General features: G+C 38.8%; 1 protein-coding gene across 8 annotated transcripts in view; it reads right to left on the bottom strand.

The window, feature by feature from the left end:
• Positions 1-19,631, bottom strand: part of epb41l4b (erythrocyte membrane protein band 4.1 like 4B) — a 109,452-nt gene that overhangs the window by 4,801 nt on the left and 85,020 nt on the right. For 2 of the 8 annotated variants that reach the window (XM_062062862.1, XM_062062864.1), the window contains exons 17-22: positions 16,101-16,222; positions 15,887-16,012; positions 15,758-15,813; positions 3,576-3,701; positions 3,247-3,412; positions 3,047-3,180 (exon numbers count right to left, since the gene is read on the bottom strand). In XM_062062862.1, coding sequence (XP_061918846.1) covers positions 3,047-3,180; positions 3,247-3,412; positions 3,576-3,701; positions 15,758-15,813; positions 15,887-16,012; positions 16,101-16,222 — 730 coding nt within the window. The remainder of the gene's footprint in view (positions 1-3,046; positions 3,181-3,246; positions 3,413-3,575; positions 3,702-15,757; positions 15,814-15,886; positions 16,013-16,100; positions 16,223-19,631) is intronic. The other 6 variants (XM_062062865.1, XM_062062869.1, XM_062062863.1 and 3 more) reach the window with 5 other exon arrangements.

Below are 19,631 nucleotides of genomic sequence, written 5' to 3'. Positions count from 1 at the left end.
CAACATATTTGATGTTCAAACTGATAAACTTTTTTTTTTGTGCAAATAATCATTAACTTTAGAATTTGATGCCAGCAACACGTGACAAAGAAGTTTGGAAAGGTGGCAATAAATACTGATAAAGTTGAGGAATGCTCATCAAACACTTATTTGGAACATCCCACAGGTGAACAGGCACATTGGGAACAGGTGGGTGCCATGATTGGGTATAAAAGTAGATTCCATGAAATGCTCAGTCATTCACAAACAAGGATGGGGCGAGGGTCACCACTTTGTCAACAAATGCGTGAGCAAATTGTTGAACAGTTTAAGAAAAACCTTTCTCAACCAGCTATTGCAAGGAATTTAAGAATTTCACCACCATCTACGGTCCGTAATATCATCAAAGGGTTCAGAGAATCTGGAGAAATCACTGCACGTAAGCAGCTAAGCCCGTGACCTTCGATCCCTCTGGCTGTACTGCATCAACAAGCGACATCAGTGTGTAAAGGATATCACCACATGGGCTCAGGAACACTTCAGAAACCCACTGTCAGTAACTACAGTCGGTCGCTACATCTGTAAGTGCAAGTTAAAACTCTCCTATGCAAGGCGAAAACCGTTTATCAACAACACCCAGAAACGCCGTCGTTTTCGCTGGGCCTGAGCTCATCTAAGATGGACTGATACAAAGTGGAAAAGTGTTCCGTGGTCTGACGAGTCCACATTTCAAATTGTTTTTGGAAACTGTGGACGTCGTGTCCTCCGGACCAAAGAGGAAAAGAACCATCCGGATTGTTATAGGCGCAAAGTTGAAAAGCCAGCCTCTGTGATGGTATGGGGGTGTATTAGTGCCCAAGACATGGGTAACTTACACATTTGTGAAGGCGCCATTAATGCTGAAAGGTACATACAGCTTTTGGAGCAACATATGTTGCCAGCCAAGCAACGTTACCATGGACGCCCCTGCTTATTTCAGCAAGACGGACGGCGTGGCGAAGTTGATAGAGTGGCTGTGCCAGTAATCGGAGCGTTGCTGGTTACTGGGGTTCAATTCCCACCTTCTACCTTCCTGGTCATGTCCGTTGTGTCCTTGGGCAAGACACTTCACCCTTTGCCTCTGATGGCTGCTGGTTAGCGCCTTGCATGGCAGCTCCCGCCATCAGTGTGTGAATGGGTAAATGTGGAAATACTGTCAAAGCGCTTTGAGTACCTTGAAGGTAGAAAAGCGCTATACAAGTATAACCCATTTATTTATTTATAAGACAATGCCAAGCCACGTGTGGCTTCATGGTAAAAGAGTGCGGGTACTAGACTGGCCTGCTTGTAGTCCAGACCTGTCTCCCATTGAAAATGTGTGGCGCATTATGAAGCCTGAAATACCACAACGGAGACCCCGGACTGTTGAACAACTTAAGCTGTACATCAAGCAAGAATGGGAAAGAATTCCAACTGAGAAGCTTAAAAAATGTGTCTCCTCAGTTCCCAAACGTTTACTGAGTGTTGTTAAAAGGAAAGGCCATGTAACACAGTGGTAAAAATGCCCCTGTGCCAACTTTTTTGCAATGTGTTGCTGCCATTAAATTCTAAGTTAATGATTATTTGCAAAAAAAAAAAAAAAAAGTTTATGAGTTTGAACATCAAATATCTTGTCTTTGTAGTGCATTCAATGAATATGGGTTGAAAAGGATTTGCTTCCGTTTATATTTACATCTAACACAATTTCCCAACTCAAATGGAAACGGGGTTTGTATTTTACCTTAGTTACATAAGCGGATATCTCCAAATACAGTACAATTTTATCCGGAGAGCTTTGGTGGTGTCCGCCATTGTAGTTAGTAAGTTCCTTCTTTTTCTCTATCCTCTTGTTGTGGGGCAGATTGGCTCATAAATGCACATGAATTCTCCGCTGTTGCTATTTCTGATACAAATTAAGTGTACAGCTTTAACTTATATCTGTCAGTAGACTCCACATGGTAGTACTAAAAACTACAACAAAGATGGCGAGGAGAAGATGCTGTCGAAGTGAAGCCCACAAAACGGCGCATCCTGAAGAGACGGTCAGGAAGCAGCTTGAAGAAGATCTATAAAACATAATCTATGCACCACTTTGACCAAAGAACCACCATTACATGTTATGTACACCACGAGAAAGTGAGTAACATGTAGAAGAATAAAAATCATGATGTGACTTTTTAAACAAGGTTTTTGTGTGTCACCATGGAGGCACTCAGTTCCCTACACGGTCACATTATCATGCTCCAATCTTCGCTGTTTCCTTATGTAGGGGACGGCGCAGTTGGGAGAGTGGCTGTGCCAGCAACCTGAGGGTTCCTGGTTCAATCCCCACCTTCTACCATCCTAGTCACGTCTGTTGTGTCCTTGAGCAACACACTTCACCCTTGCTCCTGATGGGTCCTGGTTAGCGCCTTGCATGGCAGCTCCCGCCATCAGTGTGTGAATGGGTGAATGTGGAAATAGTGTCAAAGCGCTTTGAGTTCCTTAAAAAAAGGTAGAAAAGCGCTATACAAGTATAACCCATTTACCATGTAGTGAAAGACGTAGCACACAAATATAATCTGTGCCACTTTGGCGATATAGAAGCGCGATCATAACAACAGAGCCTGTATTTAGCACCCCAAAGGTGCACCGGTGGAAATTCAAGCACGCACACGCAAACTCGACACATAGATTTGAACCTTCAACCTCCTACTTTTAAGGCAACCTTTATTTTATTGAGGGCGGGGGAACTAAAAGTAAATTATAAAAATTAAAAGCAACAATGATGTCCACTGGAAGTTAAAAATATACACGTTTCATTTAAGAAATGTTCTTTAACATCACTATATTTTTATAAATATTTGTTCATAGTTTTCACAATCTCTTTTGTTAATATATTATAAAATATATTTAATAATATTTTATGTCAATTTGACATTCATAACATATGTATTTAAAAAAAATATTTTTGAATGTTATTTTATTTATTGTTAGGTTATTTTAGTCACATGGAGATTGTATATTGTTGTAGACTGAATGATGGCGATGTGGAGGAGGTGTGTGTTACCTGGTGTGATGGGCTGCAAGGTAAGGGACCAGGTGAGGGAGGGGACTACAGTAGCAGGAAGGAGAGAGGTGGGGAGATGGCAAAGGGGACACACAGCATGGACTACCACCCTTCACAGTTGGCACAGTGTCCACCTGATGCACACAAACAGGATGAATTCTTTGTCGTCATGACTGTTGACAGGCGACGTCCGTGATTACCTGTGGGTAAATAGACGGCTGTTGCCAGGCGACGTCCGTGATTACCTGTGGGTAAATAGACGGCTGTATTTGTTTGTCCAGCGAGCTGCTGGAGCCTGACTTGGCTGTGCTCTCACAGGACATGGCTGCAAGAGCTTCAGGAAGGTCGTCTTCATCTTCATGGTTACTAATCCAGAGGGAGAGAGAGAGAGAGAGAGAGAGAGAGAGAGAGAGAGAGAGAGAGAGAGAGAGAGAGAGAGAGAGAGACACGCTTGTTTTAGAGGAGTGAAGTCTTCCAGTGAGTAAAAGGCATAAAGTGCACACTGAGGACACTGCGGCAGCAAACTCACAAGCTGAACTGTCTGACCAAACGTTTCCTGCGGTTGGTGCCCGTGCTGGATTGGACGTCTGGTCTGAGGGACAGTTTCTCTGCAGGCAAAGTGGATACCAGCGAGTCTTGAGAGGAATTCTGATACCTGGAAACCAAAGAGACGCTTTAGCCATGAAAAGGGAAGAGTGCATTTTGTATTTGAATCGATACGGTACAGATTTTCGGCACTTTTGTGTGTGTTCATGTGTAAGTAAATGCTCATTTGTTTAATAATCAAATCTAACATTTTTCATTTAACATATACAGTGAGCTGAGGATGATAAATGTGCTGAACAGTTGCAGAATCAGCTTTTTTAAAGTACAAACCCCGTTTCCATAAGAGTTGGGAAATTGTGTTAGATGTAAATATAAACGGAAACAATGATTTGCAAATCCTTTTCAACCCACATTCAATTGAATGCACTACAAAGACAAGATATCCATCCATCCATTTTCTACCGCTTGTCCCGTTCGGGGTCGTGGGGGGTGCTGGAGCCTATCTCAGCTACAATCGAGCGGAAGGCGGGGTACACCCTGGACAAGTCGCCACCTCATCGCAGGGCCAACACAGACAGACAACATTCACACTCACATTCACACACTAGGGCCAATTTAGTGTTGCCAATCATTTGATGTTCAAACTCATAAACTTTTTTTTTTTTTTTGCAAATAATAATTAACTTACAATTTCATGGCTGCAACACGTGCCAAAGTAGTTGGGAAAGGGCATGTTCACCACTGTGTTATATGGCCTTTCCTTTTAACAACACTCAGTAAACGTTTGGGAACTAAGGAGACACATTTTTTAAGCTTCTCAGGTGAAATTCCTTCCCATTCTTGCTTGATGTACAGCTTAAGTTGTTCAACAGTCCGGGGGTCTCCGTTGTGGTATTTTAGGCTTCATAATGCGCCACACAGTTTCAATGGGAGACAGGTTTGGACTACAGGCAGGCCAGTCTAGTACCCGCACTCTTTTACTATGAAGCCACGTTGATGTAACACATGGCTTGGCATTGTCTTGCTGAAATAAGCAGGGGCGTCCATGGTAACGTTGCTTGGATGGCAACATATGTTGCTCCAAAACCTGTATGTACCTTTCAGCATTAATGGCGCCTTCACAGATGTGTAAGTTACCCATGTCTTGGGCACTAATACACCCCCATACCATCACAAATGCTGGCTTTTCAACTTTGCGCCAATAACAATCCGGATGGTTCTTTTTCTTTTTGGTCTGGAGGACACGACATCCACAGTTTCCAAAAACAATTTGAAATGTGGACTCGTCAGACCACAGAACACTTTTCCACTTTATATCAGTCTATCTTAGATGAGCTCAGGCCCAGCGAAGCCGACGGCGTATCTGGGTGTTGTTGATAAACGGTTTTCGCCTTGCATAGGAGAGTTTTAACTTGCACTTACAGATGTAGCCACCAACTGTAGTTACTGACAGTGGGTTTCTGAAGTGTTCCTGAGCCCATGTGGTGATATCCTTTATACACTGATGTCGCTTGTTGATGCAGTACAGCCTGAGGGATCGAAGGTCACGGGCTTAGCTGCTTACGTGCAGTGATTTCGCCAGATTCTCTGAACCCTTTGATGATATTACGGACCGTAGATGGTGAAATCCCTAAATTCCTTGCAATAGCTGGTTGAGAAAGGTTTTTCTTAAACTGTTCAACAATTTGCTCACGCATTTGTTGACAAAGTGGTGACCCTCGCCCCATCCTTGTTTGTGAATGACTGAGCATTTTATGGAATCCACTTTTATACCCAATCATGGCACCCACCTGTTCCAAATTTGCCTGTTCACCTGTGGGATGTTCCAAATAAGTGTTTGATGAGCATTCCTCAACTTTATCAGTATTTATTGCCACCTTTCCCAACTTTTTTGTCACGTGTTGCTGGCATCAAATTCTAAAGTTAATGATTATTTGCAAAAAAAAAAAGTTTATCAGTTTGAACATCAAATATGTTGTCTTTGTAGCATATTCAACTGAATATGAGTTGAAAATGATTTGCAAATCATTGTATTCTGTTTACATTTACATCTAACACAATTTCCCAACTAATATGGAAACGGGGTTTGTATGTTTAACACACAATCTTCTTTTCTTACATTTCTGAGTCTCATTTGCAAGAATTATATTCCTTTTATTTCGTCCTCTGTGTGTTGCCGTAGTCAGGAAGTAGTCTTTGCCATTAGGTTGAATGTGCCATTATTGTCTTTTGCTGAGTCTTACAAAAGTGTTTGTACTGTAAGTATTGTACTTACTTCCACTAACTGTTTACGTGTAATGTGCATCTTAGTTATAGTTATACAGTATTAAAAAACATTTGGAGATGTTGAAATCGCCATGTAAAATCACTGATGCTAATCAGTAGTATGTCTATGGCATATCCAATGTAAATGTAAATTAGCATCGAGCTAGCGCGTTTTCAAAATTAGAGACTTACTTTCAAGGGCTTTCTATCAGACATGCTTGCTTTGAATTAAGCTTGCACCTCTAAAAATACAGAATTAGCTACTCATCACTAGTCATGAACACAACGTACAATAGGGCTGCAATCAACAATTATTTTGATAGTCAATTATTCAACGATTATCTTAACGATTAGTTGACTAATCAGCTAATAAAGCGTACACATATTTAATTACTAATACTTCCATCGACTTCTAAATTCAGCTTAAGTTATTTTAGGCACGTGCTTACTAACAACAAAGATGATTACTTCATTCATAAATACTTATTTATAATGTAGCTGCCATTATGATGTGCAGTGATGCTTTCAAATAAACGTAAGTCTTAAACTATACAAAGTATTTTAATGGTTGGAATCTGCGCTTTTGCATGATAGAGTTACTATGGTCATCTAAATCACAGCGGTGGCAAGGAGCAAACATGTGAACCTAAATACACTTAATCACCAATAGAAAACAGGTGCACTGGCAAAAAAAAACTAAGCAGAAAGTGAAGGTGCAACACAACAAGGAGTCCTGCAACACAACAAGGAGTCCAGCAGGAAGTACTACTAAAACAAGAGCACCAGGACAGGAAATTATACTAAACACAGGAAAGTAAAGAACTAAATCCAAACTGTGGGATAAAGACACAAATTATGACATATGTTCACAGACTAAAAATAGTTTCTACGTGTCCTAACTTATCTGTGACATACTTAAGTGTAAATACCCCACGGGTCGATAATAACCACTTGGGCTGCAACGGTTATTCGGTTAAATCGATTAGAAAAAAACTTTGATTTATATTCCCGCGCTTTGAGTAATCGTTTAATGAGTGCAACTAACAAAATTTGCTAAAATCCGGACTGCATGGAGTGCCCAAACAGTGTTATGAAAAGGTAATGGCAAGCAGAAAAAGATTTCTATATTTCCACTATTTGTCCTAAAATGCGCATTGAGGCTATAAAGTGGGTTTTATCCGAATACTGGAATAATTTCACAAACTAACCGATATCTGTGGCCCTAATAACAATACACCTAAAACCCTCTATTACCAGCCCGGTTTAGAGCAGCCTGTTCTGGGGCTGTCCTGTCTCATGCAAATGAGGCACTGCTGACCCCGCCCCTTTAAATTAGCTACTTACTGTATCTTTTCCAGGGAGCTTCTAAGTCATAGGTATAGAACGTTATGCATCAAACAATAAAATGACTTGGTTGTGTAGTTTCACACTTGATGGTTGGGAAAGCCCAAAGACACACCAAAATATAAAAGTCTGTTTTCCTTAATCTATTCTTGTTTAACTGTATTTTATTAAGTACATGTAGTATAACCCACATGTGTGCTTTGTGTAGTAATTTTGAGCATTATAGGAAATGACAGCATAGTCTCAACACACCTCTAAATCACAATTGAAAATGATGAACTACAAACCCTAAAACCAGTGAAATTGGCACGTTGTGTAAATCGTAAATATTGATTGATATATTTTTATTTCAAATATGCATAAAAACAAGAGCAAGCCTGATCCAATACAGTGCTATAGCCTTAACAGCCATTATAACAAAATAAAAAACAATGGAGAATAAAAAACAAAAACAAATGAGCATTGGACTTTCTTCTTCTTTTCTTTTTTTTTTTTTCCTTCTTTTTTTTTTTTACATATTTGAAAAGGAGTGAGAAGAAGTTTACACTTATTTAATCCCACCCCTTTTCTTTAAATCATAAATTACTCTGAGCTAGAACTACCTGTTCACTCAATGTACAAACCCAAAGAACGTATATATACTGTACATACATCATAGATATATACATACATATGCACACTACACACATACATAGCCACATCATTACCACTAGTGATCATGGAAATGGTATGATGCCACCACAACAACACCACTGCCTCAATGGGCCGCCCCACACTCTTCTGTAACACAAACAACCCAATATCAAAGCCCTTCTTCATCTCTGTACCTCTGGAATACCATGTACTTATACTTCTTTTTAAACTGGTTTATGTTTGGACATTGCTTTAACTCATCCTTCAAACCATTCCATAATTTCACTCCACAAATTGAAATACAAAAACTTTTAATGGTCGTTCTATAACTAAGCATTTTGAAATTTAAATTCCCCCTTAAATTATAACCGCCCTCTCGTGTGCTGAACAATTTTTGAATGCTTCCTGGGAGTTTATTTATTTTGGCTTTATACATTATTTGTGCAGTTTGATACAAAATAATATCATTAAATTTCAATATTTTTGACTGTAAGAATAGTGAGTGAGTATGGTCCAGATATCCAACCTTGTTGATGATCCGTACAGCTCTTTTCTGAAGTATAGTTATTGAATTTAATGAGCTTTTATAATTATTCCCCCAGACTTCCACACAGTAGGTTAAATATGGTAAAACTAATGAACAGTAAAGAATGTGGAGTGATTTGTGATCCAGAACCTGCTTTGCTTTATTTATTACTGAGATGCTTCTTGACAGCTTAGATTGTACATGTTTTATATGTGATTTCCAGTTAATTTGATCGTCAATTGTAATTCCAAGGAATTTTATTTCAAAAACCCTTTCAATATCCACTCCATCTATTTGTATCTGCACCCTTGTTTCACGTGTCCTCTTTCCAAACAGTATTAACTTAGTCTTAGTCAGGTTTAATGACAATTTATTATAGTCAAACCAAGTTTTTAGTTTACTCATTTCTTCCATAATGACTTCCTGCAACTGATTTAAGTCATCCCCTGAACAAAAAATATCAGTGTCATCAGCAAATAACACTAATTTCAATAATGTAGACACTTTACATATATCATTGATATACAGGATGAACAGTTTTGGCCCCAACACTGACCCCTGGGGGACACCACAAGCAATATCCAAACATGATGAACAGCAATCCCCCAACTTCACAAACTGTTGTCTCTTATTTAAGTAGCTTTTAAGCCAATCCAATACAACTCCCCTGATTCCATACTTTTCCATTTTATTGATTAATATATCATGGTTAATTGTGTCAAATGCTTTTTTTAGATCAATAAATATTCCCATTGCATATTGTTTCTTTTCTATGGCATTTGTGATTTCCTCTATTGTTTCAACTATTGCCATTGATGTAGATCTGTTTGATCTAAACCCTTATTGACAGTCAGAGAGTAATTTATGCTTTTCTATAAATGTATCTAACCTGTTATTGAATAGTTTTTCTAATATTTTAGAGAATTGTGGAAGTAAAGAGACGGGTCTATAGTTTGTGAAGTGGTGTTTGCTCCCAGTTTTAAACAGAGGTACAACTTTAGCTATTTTCATTTCATTTGGAAATGCGCCGGTTTGAAATGACAAATTACAGATATATGTTAATGGTTTTGATATCCCTGTAATGACCTTTTTCACCAATGCCATACTAATGTCATTGGAGTCAGTGGACATTTTCTTCTTACATTTGTTTACAATATCCAACACTTCTTCTTCACCCACTGCATTTAAAAACATAGAATTGGGATTTCTCTCCAACAATCCCTCCATATTTTTACCAGTTGTCCGTGGATCTGGGATTTTTTCTGCAAGTTCAGGTCCAATACTTACAAAGAATTTATTGAAGGCATTAGCCACATCTTCAATATTATCATTTTCTTTACCATCATTTGTGAAATACGTTGGATAGTTATTTGAAGAGGTACTGTTTCTTATAATACTGTTTAATAAATTCCATATTCCTTTGATATTGTTTTTATTATCATCTAGTAATTTCTTATAATAATCTCTCTTATTTGACCTTATAATATGAGTTAATTTGTTTTTATATTTTTTATATTTATTTTCTGCTTCTTTTGTTTTCAATCTTATAAATTCCCTGTAAAGAGTGTTTTTGTTTTTGCAAGCATTTTGCAATCCCTTTGTGATCCAAGGACAATTGGTATATTTTCTTCTACTGGTGCATTCTTTTATTGGGCAATTTTTATCATATAATGACCTAAATATTCTCAAGAATATATTGTAAGCACTATTAACATCACCATTTTCATAAATTACATCCCAATTCTGCTCCAGTAAATCATGTTTAAATGAGCTAATGGATTCCTCTGATCTCGTTCTTCTGTATTGGGTTGGCTTTTCTAGTTTTTTTGTCCTGTAGTTTCCATTAAATATCAGAAAAACTGGGAGGTGGTCAGTGATATCTTTGATCAATAGCCCACTTACGGTCTTATTCTCAATATCATTAGTGAATATGTTGTCTATTAGAGTGGCAGAGTGAGACGTAATTCGACTGGGTCTGGTGATTTTGGGATATAGACTCATACTGTACATTGTGTCAATGAAATTATCTATATCTTTAGTTTTACTGGGATTTAACATGTCAATATTAAAGTCTCCACAAATGAAGACAGCTTTACTAACGTTACTCTCCTTTGAAAACAGGCATTCCATCCAATCTGTAAAACGTTCTAAGCTTGTACCTGGCGATCTGTATACACAACTAATAATGACATTTCTACTTTTTTCCATACAAATTTCAATTGTTAGACATTCAAGTAGGTTATCAACCACAGTTGTCATATCATCCAGACGTTTGAATCTCAAGGTGTTATCCACATAGATTGCCACCCCTCCACCCCCCTTGTTTTGTCTATTCATATTAATAAAATCATAACCATCCAGTTCAAAATCTGTCACTTTTTCACTGTTAATCCAAGTTTCAGATACTGCAATTATGTTAAATGGTTGTGAAAAGGTGTGTAAATAGTCCTTGATGTCCTTGAAATTCCTGTTTAGGCTTCTACTATTGAAATGGATAATGGACAATTTGCCTTTAGTAATAATATTCTGGTTGTACTGTTCATTGGTGTAGTAGCAGCAGTTCTCATTGATATTGAGGAGGAAATTATTGTCCGGGTCTATATCATGTTCCAAGTCTTGTAGGTGGTGCTCAGTGTATTGAAATGCTTTCAACTGTACATTATCATATTCACTTACCAACTGAATTATGTGGCTAGTGTCATCTTGCGTATTGTCAATGTGTGTCATGGTTGTGTTTAATCACTTTTACCTTACATTCCAGTTCATACGTCATATTCGTTCAGATCTTCTATGTTTCTAATCAGCAGCACTTTGGCGCTCTCCGGAGTGCCGTTGAGTTTGATGAATACTTTACAGTTCGCAGTCCAAGTTTGTAGAATTTTCTTCTCTCTCCTCATTTGGCGTGCTTTTCGGGCTCTATCAGCATTTCGTTTGGTCAAATGGTCGTTCATGTATACGTTTGTTCCTTTTAGCTTCCTTCCCTGTTTTAGCAACGCGATCTTGTGCTTTCTATTGACAAATCTCAGAACTACGCTCGGCTTGTCGTTTGTTCCTCTCCTGGGCAAGAGGTGACATGCTTCGATGCTGTTACAGTCCAGTTGTATGTCCTTGGACTGCATGAAGACCGCCACCTGTCGCTCCATCGAAATAACATCCAACTCCGCCGGTTCCCCTCCATTCGCTGGGGCTACTGCTCGTGCGTAAGACCGGGGTTTGATGCTAAGTCCGGTGATGATCACATCATTGATCCTTGTGTACTGCTCAATATCAGCAACTCTGTTCTCCAGAATTGCGATTTTCTTGTCTTTCTCCAAATTGTCAGCCCTCATCTGATCCAGCTGCACAACAAGGGACATGATGGTTTTCTGCTGCTCCTTGATCGTAGCAACTTCCTCGATCAGAGTGTCGATTGACTTTTTAAGTTCGCTATAATCAGCCTTGGGCGCCATCTCGTCTTTGTAACAGCGCACCGGCTATTTACTCCAGACATTCACTTGTTAAATTAATTGCGATTAATAAAATTAATAAAAACAGAATACAATGATTTGCAAATCCTTTTCAACTTATATTCAATTGAATAGTCTTCAAAGGCAAGATACTTAACGTTCGAACTGGAAAACTTTGTTATTTTTTGCAAATATTAGCTCATTTGGAATTTGATGCCTGCAACATGTTTCAAAAAAGCTGGCACAAGTGGCAATAAATACTGATAAAGTTGAGGAATGCTCATCAAACACTTATTTGGAAACTCCCACAGGTGAACAGGCTAATTGGGAACAGGTGGGTGCCATGATTGGGTATAAAAGCAGCTTCCATGAAATGCTCAGTCATTCACAAACAAGGATGGGGCGAGGGTCACCACTTTGTCAACAAATGCGTGAGCAAATTGTCGAACAGTTTAAGAAAAACTTTTCTCAACCAGCTATTGCAACACATTTAGGGATTTCACCATCTAAGGTCCATAATATCATCAAAGGGTTGAGAGAATCTGGAGAAATCACTGCACGTAACCTTGCATGCCCGTGACCTTCGATCCCTCAGGCGGCACTACATCATAAACCGACATTAGTGTATAAAGGATATCACCACATGGGCTCAGGAACACTTCAGAAAACCATTGTCTGTAACTACAGTTTGTCGCTACATCTGTAAGTGCAAGTTAAAACTACTATGCAAAGCAAAAGCCATTTATCAACAACACCCAGGAACGCTGCTGGCTTCGCTGGGCCCAAGCTCATCTAAGATGGACTGATGCAAAGTGGAAAAGTGTTCTGTGGTCTGACGAGTCCACATTTCAAATTGTTTTTGGAAACTGTGGACGTTGTGTCCTCCGGACCAAAGAGGAAAAGAACCATCCGGATTGTTATAGGCACAAAGTTGAAAAGCCAGCATCTGTGATGGTATGGGGGTGCATTAGTGCCCAAGGCGTGGGTAATGTACACATCTGTGAAGGCACCATTCATGCTGAAAGGTACATACAGGTTTTGGAGCAACATATGCTGCCATCCAAGCAACTTTATCATGGACGCCCCTGCTTATTTCAGCAAGACAATGCCAAGCCACGTGTTACAACAGCGTGGCTTCATAGTAAAAGAGTGCGGGTACTAGACTGGCCTGCCTGTAGTCCAGACCTGTCTCCCATTGAAAATGTGTGGCGCATTATGAAGCATAAAATACCACAACGCAGACCCCGGACTGTTGAACAACTTAAGCTGTACATCAAGCAAGAATGGGAAATAATTCCACATGAAAAGCCTAAAAAATGTGTCTCCTCAGTTCCCAAACGTTTACTGAGTGTTGTTAAAAGGAAAGGCCATGTAACACAGTGGTAAAAATGCCCCTGTGCCAACTTTTTTGCAATGTGTTGCTGCCATTAAATTCTAAGTTAATGATTATTTGCAAAAAAAAATTTATGAGTTTGAACATTAAATATCTTGTCTTTGCAGTCTATTTCATTGAATATAAGTTAAAAAAGGATTTGCAAATTATTGTATTCTGTTTTTATTTATGAATTACACAACGTGCCAACTTAACTGGTTTGGGGTTTTGTAGTTCCATAAGTAGGAGTCGTTGCATCATCCTCTACTCCTTGCTTTTTATTCCTGGTCCATGATACACTCCAAATAGTGAAGTTCTTTGCCTGACATATTTTTCATAGGGAATTGCATTATGTATGATTATGTTAAATATTTCATGCTCATGATTATTTTGAATTGGCTGGGCCACAAAACACAAAAGTGGCCAGTTCAGCGTCAGCTCTTCAACATTCAAACCATTCCAACATTCAAACTATTCTTACATTCAGTCAGCATTTCACTTCAACTTCAGTATTGGAGCACCCACACGCAATTCCTTCAGGAATTGCCTCTTCTAGTTTCATATGTTCTTTCAATTTCTGTGTTATCTTTTTCCAATTTTCTATTTATTTGTACTTTACAGTTTCTGAACAACATTAATTTGGTTTTGTTTAGGAACAATTAATTTTTTAAAATCAAACCAACGTTTTAATTTAAATAATAGGGGGCCCAATACTGTGTGATAAAACTGCACATTTCTGAGTGGCCTTTTATTGTGGGCAGCCCAAGGCACACCTGTGCAATAATCATGTTGTGGAATGGATTATCTTGGCAAAGAAGTGCTCACGAACACAGATTTAGACAGATTTATGAACAGTATTTGAGAGGAATAGGTATTTTGTGTATTTAGTAAAAGTTTTAGATATTTAAGTTCAACTCATTAAAAATGGGAGCAAAAACACACATGTTGCATTTATATTTTTGTTCAGTCAGTGTATATATATATATATATATATATATATATATATATATATATATATATATATATATATATATATATATATATATATATATATATTAGGGGTGTAGGAAAAAAGCGATTCGAATTCGAATCGTGATTCTCACGTTGTGCGATTAATTTTTTATTATTTAAAATTTTTTATTTATTTATTTAAAAAAAAATTTTTTTTAATTAATCAATCCAACAAAACAATACACTGCAATACCATAACAATGCAATCCAATTCCAAAACCAAACCCGACCCAGCAACACTCAGAACTGCAATAAACAGAGCAATTGAGAGGAGACACAAACACAACAGAGAACAAACCAAAAGTAGTGAAACAAAAATGAATATTATCAACAACAGTATCAATATTAGTTACAATTTCAACATAGCAGTGATTAAAAATCCCTCATTGACATTTATAAAAAAAAAGAAAAAGAACAATAGTGTCACAGTGGCTTACACTTGCATCGCATCTCATAAGCTTGACAACACACTGTGTCCAATATTTTCACAAAGATAAAATAAGTCATATTTTTGGTTCATTTAATAGTTAAAACAAATTTACATTATTGCAATCAGTTGATAAAACATCGTCCTTTACAATTATAAAAGCTTTTTACAAAAATATACTACTCTGCTTGCATGTCAGCAGACTGGGGTAAATCATGCTGAAATCCTATGTATTGAATGAATAGAGAATCCTTTTGAATCGGAAAAAAATCGTTTTGAATCGAGAATTGTGTTGAATTGAAAAAAAAAAAGATTTTGAATCGAATCGTGACCCCAAGAATCGATATTGAATCGAATCGTGGGACACCCAAAGATTCACAGCCCTAACATATATATATATATATATATATATATATATATATATATATATATATATATATATATATATATATATATATATATATATATATATATATATATATATATATATATATATATATATATATATATATATATATATATATATATATATGCTATTTTTTAAGAATCTAATTTTGGATTAAAAACTTTAAAAAATATTATTGAAACTGTTGCTTTTATAAATCTTTGGTTTTCCTTCTTCTAGTATTGTATTTAACAATTATTGTATTTGTATGTCTTCTCAGTTGCTTTGTAAGTTTATATCCTAAGTATTGTTAAGCTGATATTGGGTTGGAGTTGGGGTTGCTCTATTTCATTTTATTTGACCAGATTGATTAACATTCTGTGATTTTTGTAAATGAAATTGTAAAAGTACAATTTTCAAAAAGACGTTTTTTAAGCCAACACTGCCTTTTTAAATCGTACGTCAGCCGCCAAGAGGAGCTTGTGTAACCTGCAACATGTTTTGAAAAGGCATTTATTATAATTTACAAACCAAATAATAGATTTTGAGAATTGTTTTGAACTTAGAGTCGTTTTGAATCAAGAATCGATTCTGAATCGAATCCTTACCCCAACAATCGAAAACAAATCAAACCATGTGGTGCCCAAAGATTCCCATCTAGTTAAGTTGAGATTGAATGTAAACTTATTGTTGACAATACAGTTTTAATGAACTTTTGTAGGCATACAAAGAGAAGAAAAGATTAATAGAACTCGCCTGTCCTTGAGAGGCAGGTTAGCGTTCTTCCCTCTCAGACTTGATGAAGCTTCCTTCTATGTGCAAAAAGAATGCACATGAAAGCATTTTGACAAACGTTCTGACAAGGACATCTTCTTTGGTACTCACCCTGAACGCTGCCTCCATCTGAGCCTTGAGAATGTTACATTTCAGCTGGTCGGGAAGCAAAGCCGGGGAGGAAGAGGAGGAGGCGGGAGGATGGAGAGACTTTTCCGAGAGGCGCTTCTCTTCTCCCTGTCGAAGGAGAGTGGAAGAAGAGAGCGAATAGATCATCTTGGATGCAGAAAGAGAGTAAAAATCAATGCGAGGAAGCGTGTTTGACTTTGTCGTCCATGTTGATGTGCAGTGAAGGCAACGGAGGACATTCACTGTCCGACTCCACAGCCTTGCGATGACATGGCGACATGTCCATGTCTTCTCCTGGGCAGGGCGAAGCTTGACACTCTAAAATGAAAAAACAATGCAATTAAAAAACTAACAAAAATAGGATAACTACAAATGAAAACCTGACCAAGGTATGTACTATTTGTAATACATAGTAAGTACATAGAAGCATACAATAGCGCTTCGAGAGGCTGGTAAAGGAATACATTGTCTCCAGACTTCCCCCACATTCGACCCATACCAGTTTGCTTATCGCCCTAACCGCTCCACAGAGGACGCCATCTCCTCTGCACTCCACCTGAGCTTACAACATCTGGAAGGAAAGGACACACACGTGCGGATGTTGTTTCTGGACTTCAGCTCGGCATTCAACACCATCATCCCGCAGCATTGGGTGAGCAAACTGGCCCCCCTTGGATTGGATTCAGTACCCCCCTATGCAACTGGCTGCTTGACTTCCTCACAGACAGACCCCAGTCTGTGAGAGTGGGCAACAACACCTCCAGTGCCATCTTCCTGAGCACCTGCTCCCCCCAAGGCTGCGTCCTGAGTCCGCTGCTGTTCACGTTGATGACTCATGACTGTTGCGCCGGGTCCACTACTAACCACATTGTGAAGTATGCGGACGACACGACAGTAGTGGGCCTCATCCGTGACAACGACGACATGGACTATAGGGAGGAGGTGAAACATCTGGTTGACTGGTGCAGAACCAACAACCTGGTCCTGAACGTCGACAAAACCAAGGAGATCATCGTTGACTTCAGGAAGCACCAGTCCAGCCACGCTCCACTCTTCATCAACGGCACAGCGGTGGAGATGGTAAGCAGCGCCAAGTTCCTGGGGGTGCAGATAACTGACAATATAACCTGGTCCCTACACACCGGAGCTCTTGTAAAAAGAGCTCAGCAGCGCATGCACTTTTTGCGTCGCATGAAAAGAGCACAGCTACCTCCCCCCGTTCTCAGCACATTCTACAGAGGCACTATAGAGAGCCTGCTGACCAACTGCATCTCTGTCTGGACTGGAGCCTGCAATGCCTCAGACCGGAAGTCTCTCCAGAGAGTGGTGAGGACGGCTGAAAAGATCATCAGGACTCCTCTTCCTCCTATCCAGGAGATCGCAAAAAGCCGCTGCCTGACCAGGGCTCAGAAAATCTGCAGAGACTCCTCCCACCCCCACCAATGACTGTTTTCAATGCTGGACTCTAGGAAGAGGTTCCGCAGCCTCCGTAGCAGAACCTCCAGGTTCTGTAACAGCTTCTTCCCTCAGCCGTAAGACTCTTAAACGCATCATAATTATCCCCTCAATTCCCCCCCAAAATGGATTAACTCGCTGGAATATAAAGACAATATAACATAAATCCATAAACATGGATGCATATGCAAAAGTGCAATATATTTATCTGTACAGTAATCTATTTATTTATATCTGCACCTTATAGCTTTTTTATCCTGCACTACCATGAGCTAATCAACAAAATTTTGTTCTTCTCTGTACTGTAAAGTTCAAATTTGAATGACAATAAAAAGGAAGTCTAAGTCTAAGTCTAATACATATTCATTTAACTGTATCTTTATTATAGTGCTGATAGTCTAGTAAGTGTAAATGCTCTAATTATAGCAGGCAATAATTGAAGCTCCTTATATTTTAGGTAACAAGTTCTGTTTTTAAACATGAATAATGATTTGCAAGGTGAGTGTAAAGGAAAAGGTATCTCTCTTTAACCACATGAACAAGTACTGTATATTGCACAGCACAACTAATGTTGTGAGGAGCAAACCACCAAGTCAGCAGTAAAAGCACTGATGAGTTAATGGTAAACAGTAGGAGTCAGTGTAACATGCATGCTGGATGATGGCTATAATTTTAGATGTAATGCAACTATTGCCATCTTGTGGAGTTAGTCAGGACGGTTAATGTGAGGTTGAGTTGTTTGTGAAACTCCGCCTCGAGTCCTGCCCTTTAACTAAGCACTACTGCAGTGTTTCCCACATTTATTTGGATCGCCACAAATACAATTCGTTCACCCCTCTCTCAACAATGCATTAGAACTGGTCTGCCAGAGAAAAAGAAGACGTAGCAGGAAAGATCAGTGTTGCAGACTAAGCGACAACGAGCATCTGTCAAATGAACAAAATAGTGTGTGCTTTTAGCATGTTGCATGTACAATTATGCAGAATATAAACATAATACCAGAAGACACAAAAAACGGGATGAGGAGATCCAATTGTAATCGTTTAGCGGCCGCAAATAGTTTTTCACATTTCGGCTGCTGGTTTTTTTTTGCGTCTTTTTTTAGCACGTTTGGAAGGTACGTGCAAACTGGCACAGCACAAATGGCTGCAGTCATTGTGGCGCGAAGGAGACAGACAACATATTTGGACTGTCAGAAAAAAACATATCGTCTATCCAGCCTTTTTGATCTACCCGATAGCTTAAATGGAACTTATTATGCAAAAGCACCTTTAATTACCTATTGTTACCTACAAACTACAACAAAGTGGGCGGGAAAAAAAGGCAGTCAAAGTGGAGGCACGTAAATAAGACCACCCACAAAACGGCGCATCCTGAAGAGACGGTCAGAAAGCAGCTTGGAAAACAAAATCTATGCAACATTTGGACCACAGAACCACCATCACATTTTATGTAGACCACAAGTGTTTCAAATGTAGAAAAAAAATCTAAATATGACCCCTTCAAGTCTGATTTGGAGCCAGACACCAAAAGGAACCATTCCAAATCTCCAATGGAAAACTAAATTTTCTTGTAGTTGCAAAAATCTAATTCAAATATGGCGGCCTGCACCACTTTTGCATTTCTTATCAATTGTGCAAACAGTCTCAGTAGGTCACCTGCATTGCACCTACTAAAAGTTAGTTCACTGTGGCCTTGAGACAATCTTTTTTAAACAAGCGACAAGCAACGTTTTTCGGAGACAGAAATGAAAGCAAGTGCCAGTGGCGGAACAAATTAGAGCCGAGCATTGGGGATTTGCACATGCCCTTTAAACCCTGCGGCGTCAAGCAATAAAGTATGGCCTTTTAGCTCAGTAGTCCGCATGCTTGCCTCGCATACCGGCAACCTGGGTTCGCAACCCCTTCGGACAGTCGAAAGAACTCAACACAGTCGATAGACAGATAGTACACCACTGTCACAATTGGTCTTTTTTTGCGCTTTGCCGCTCGACTTTTGTTAATATTAACTACTACTCATGTGTTAACTTTGTTAGGCTGACCATATTGTGAAATCCCAAAAAGAGGACACATATATGCGTGCCAAGGTAGGCAGCACGGCAAGGCCGGGACTAGGTGAAAATTTGCCAATGATACTCGAACTTGCTTTATAAATAATATATTTATTTAAATAAAGCATTTTTTCTCCTCTGTTGACAGCAGTGTTGGTGCTATGATTTTCAAAATGGGGTCCCAGGGACCCCATCAAGTCATAAAAATGGGGTCCCACACTA

Source organism: Entelurus aequoreus, linkage group LG11 (assembly GCF_033978785.1).
Source record: "Entelurus aequoreus isolate RoL-2023_Sb linkage group LG11, RoL_Eaeq_v1.1, whole genome shotgun sequence".
Taxonomy (NCBI): Eukaryota; Metazoa; Chordata; class Actinopteri; order Syngnathiformes; family Syngnathidae; genus Entelurus; species Entelurus aequoreus.
This window is presented reverse-complemented; position numbering and strand designations above follow the sequence as displayed.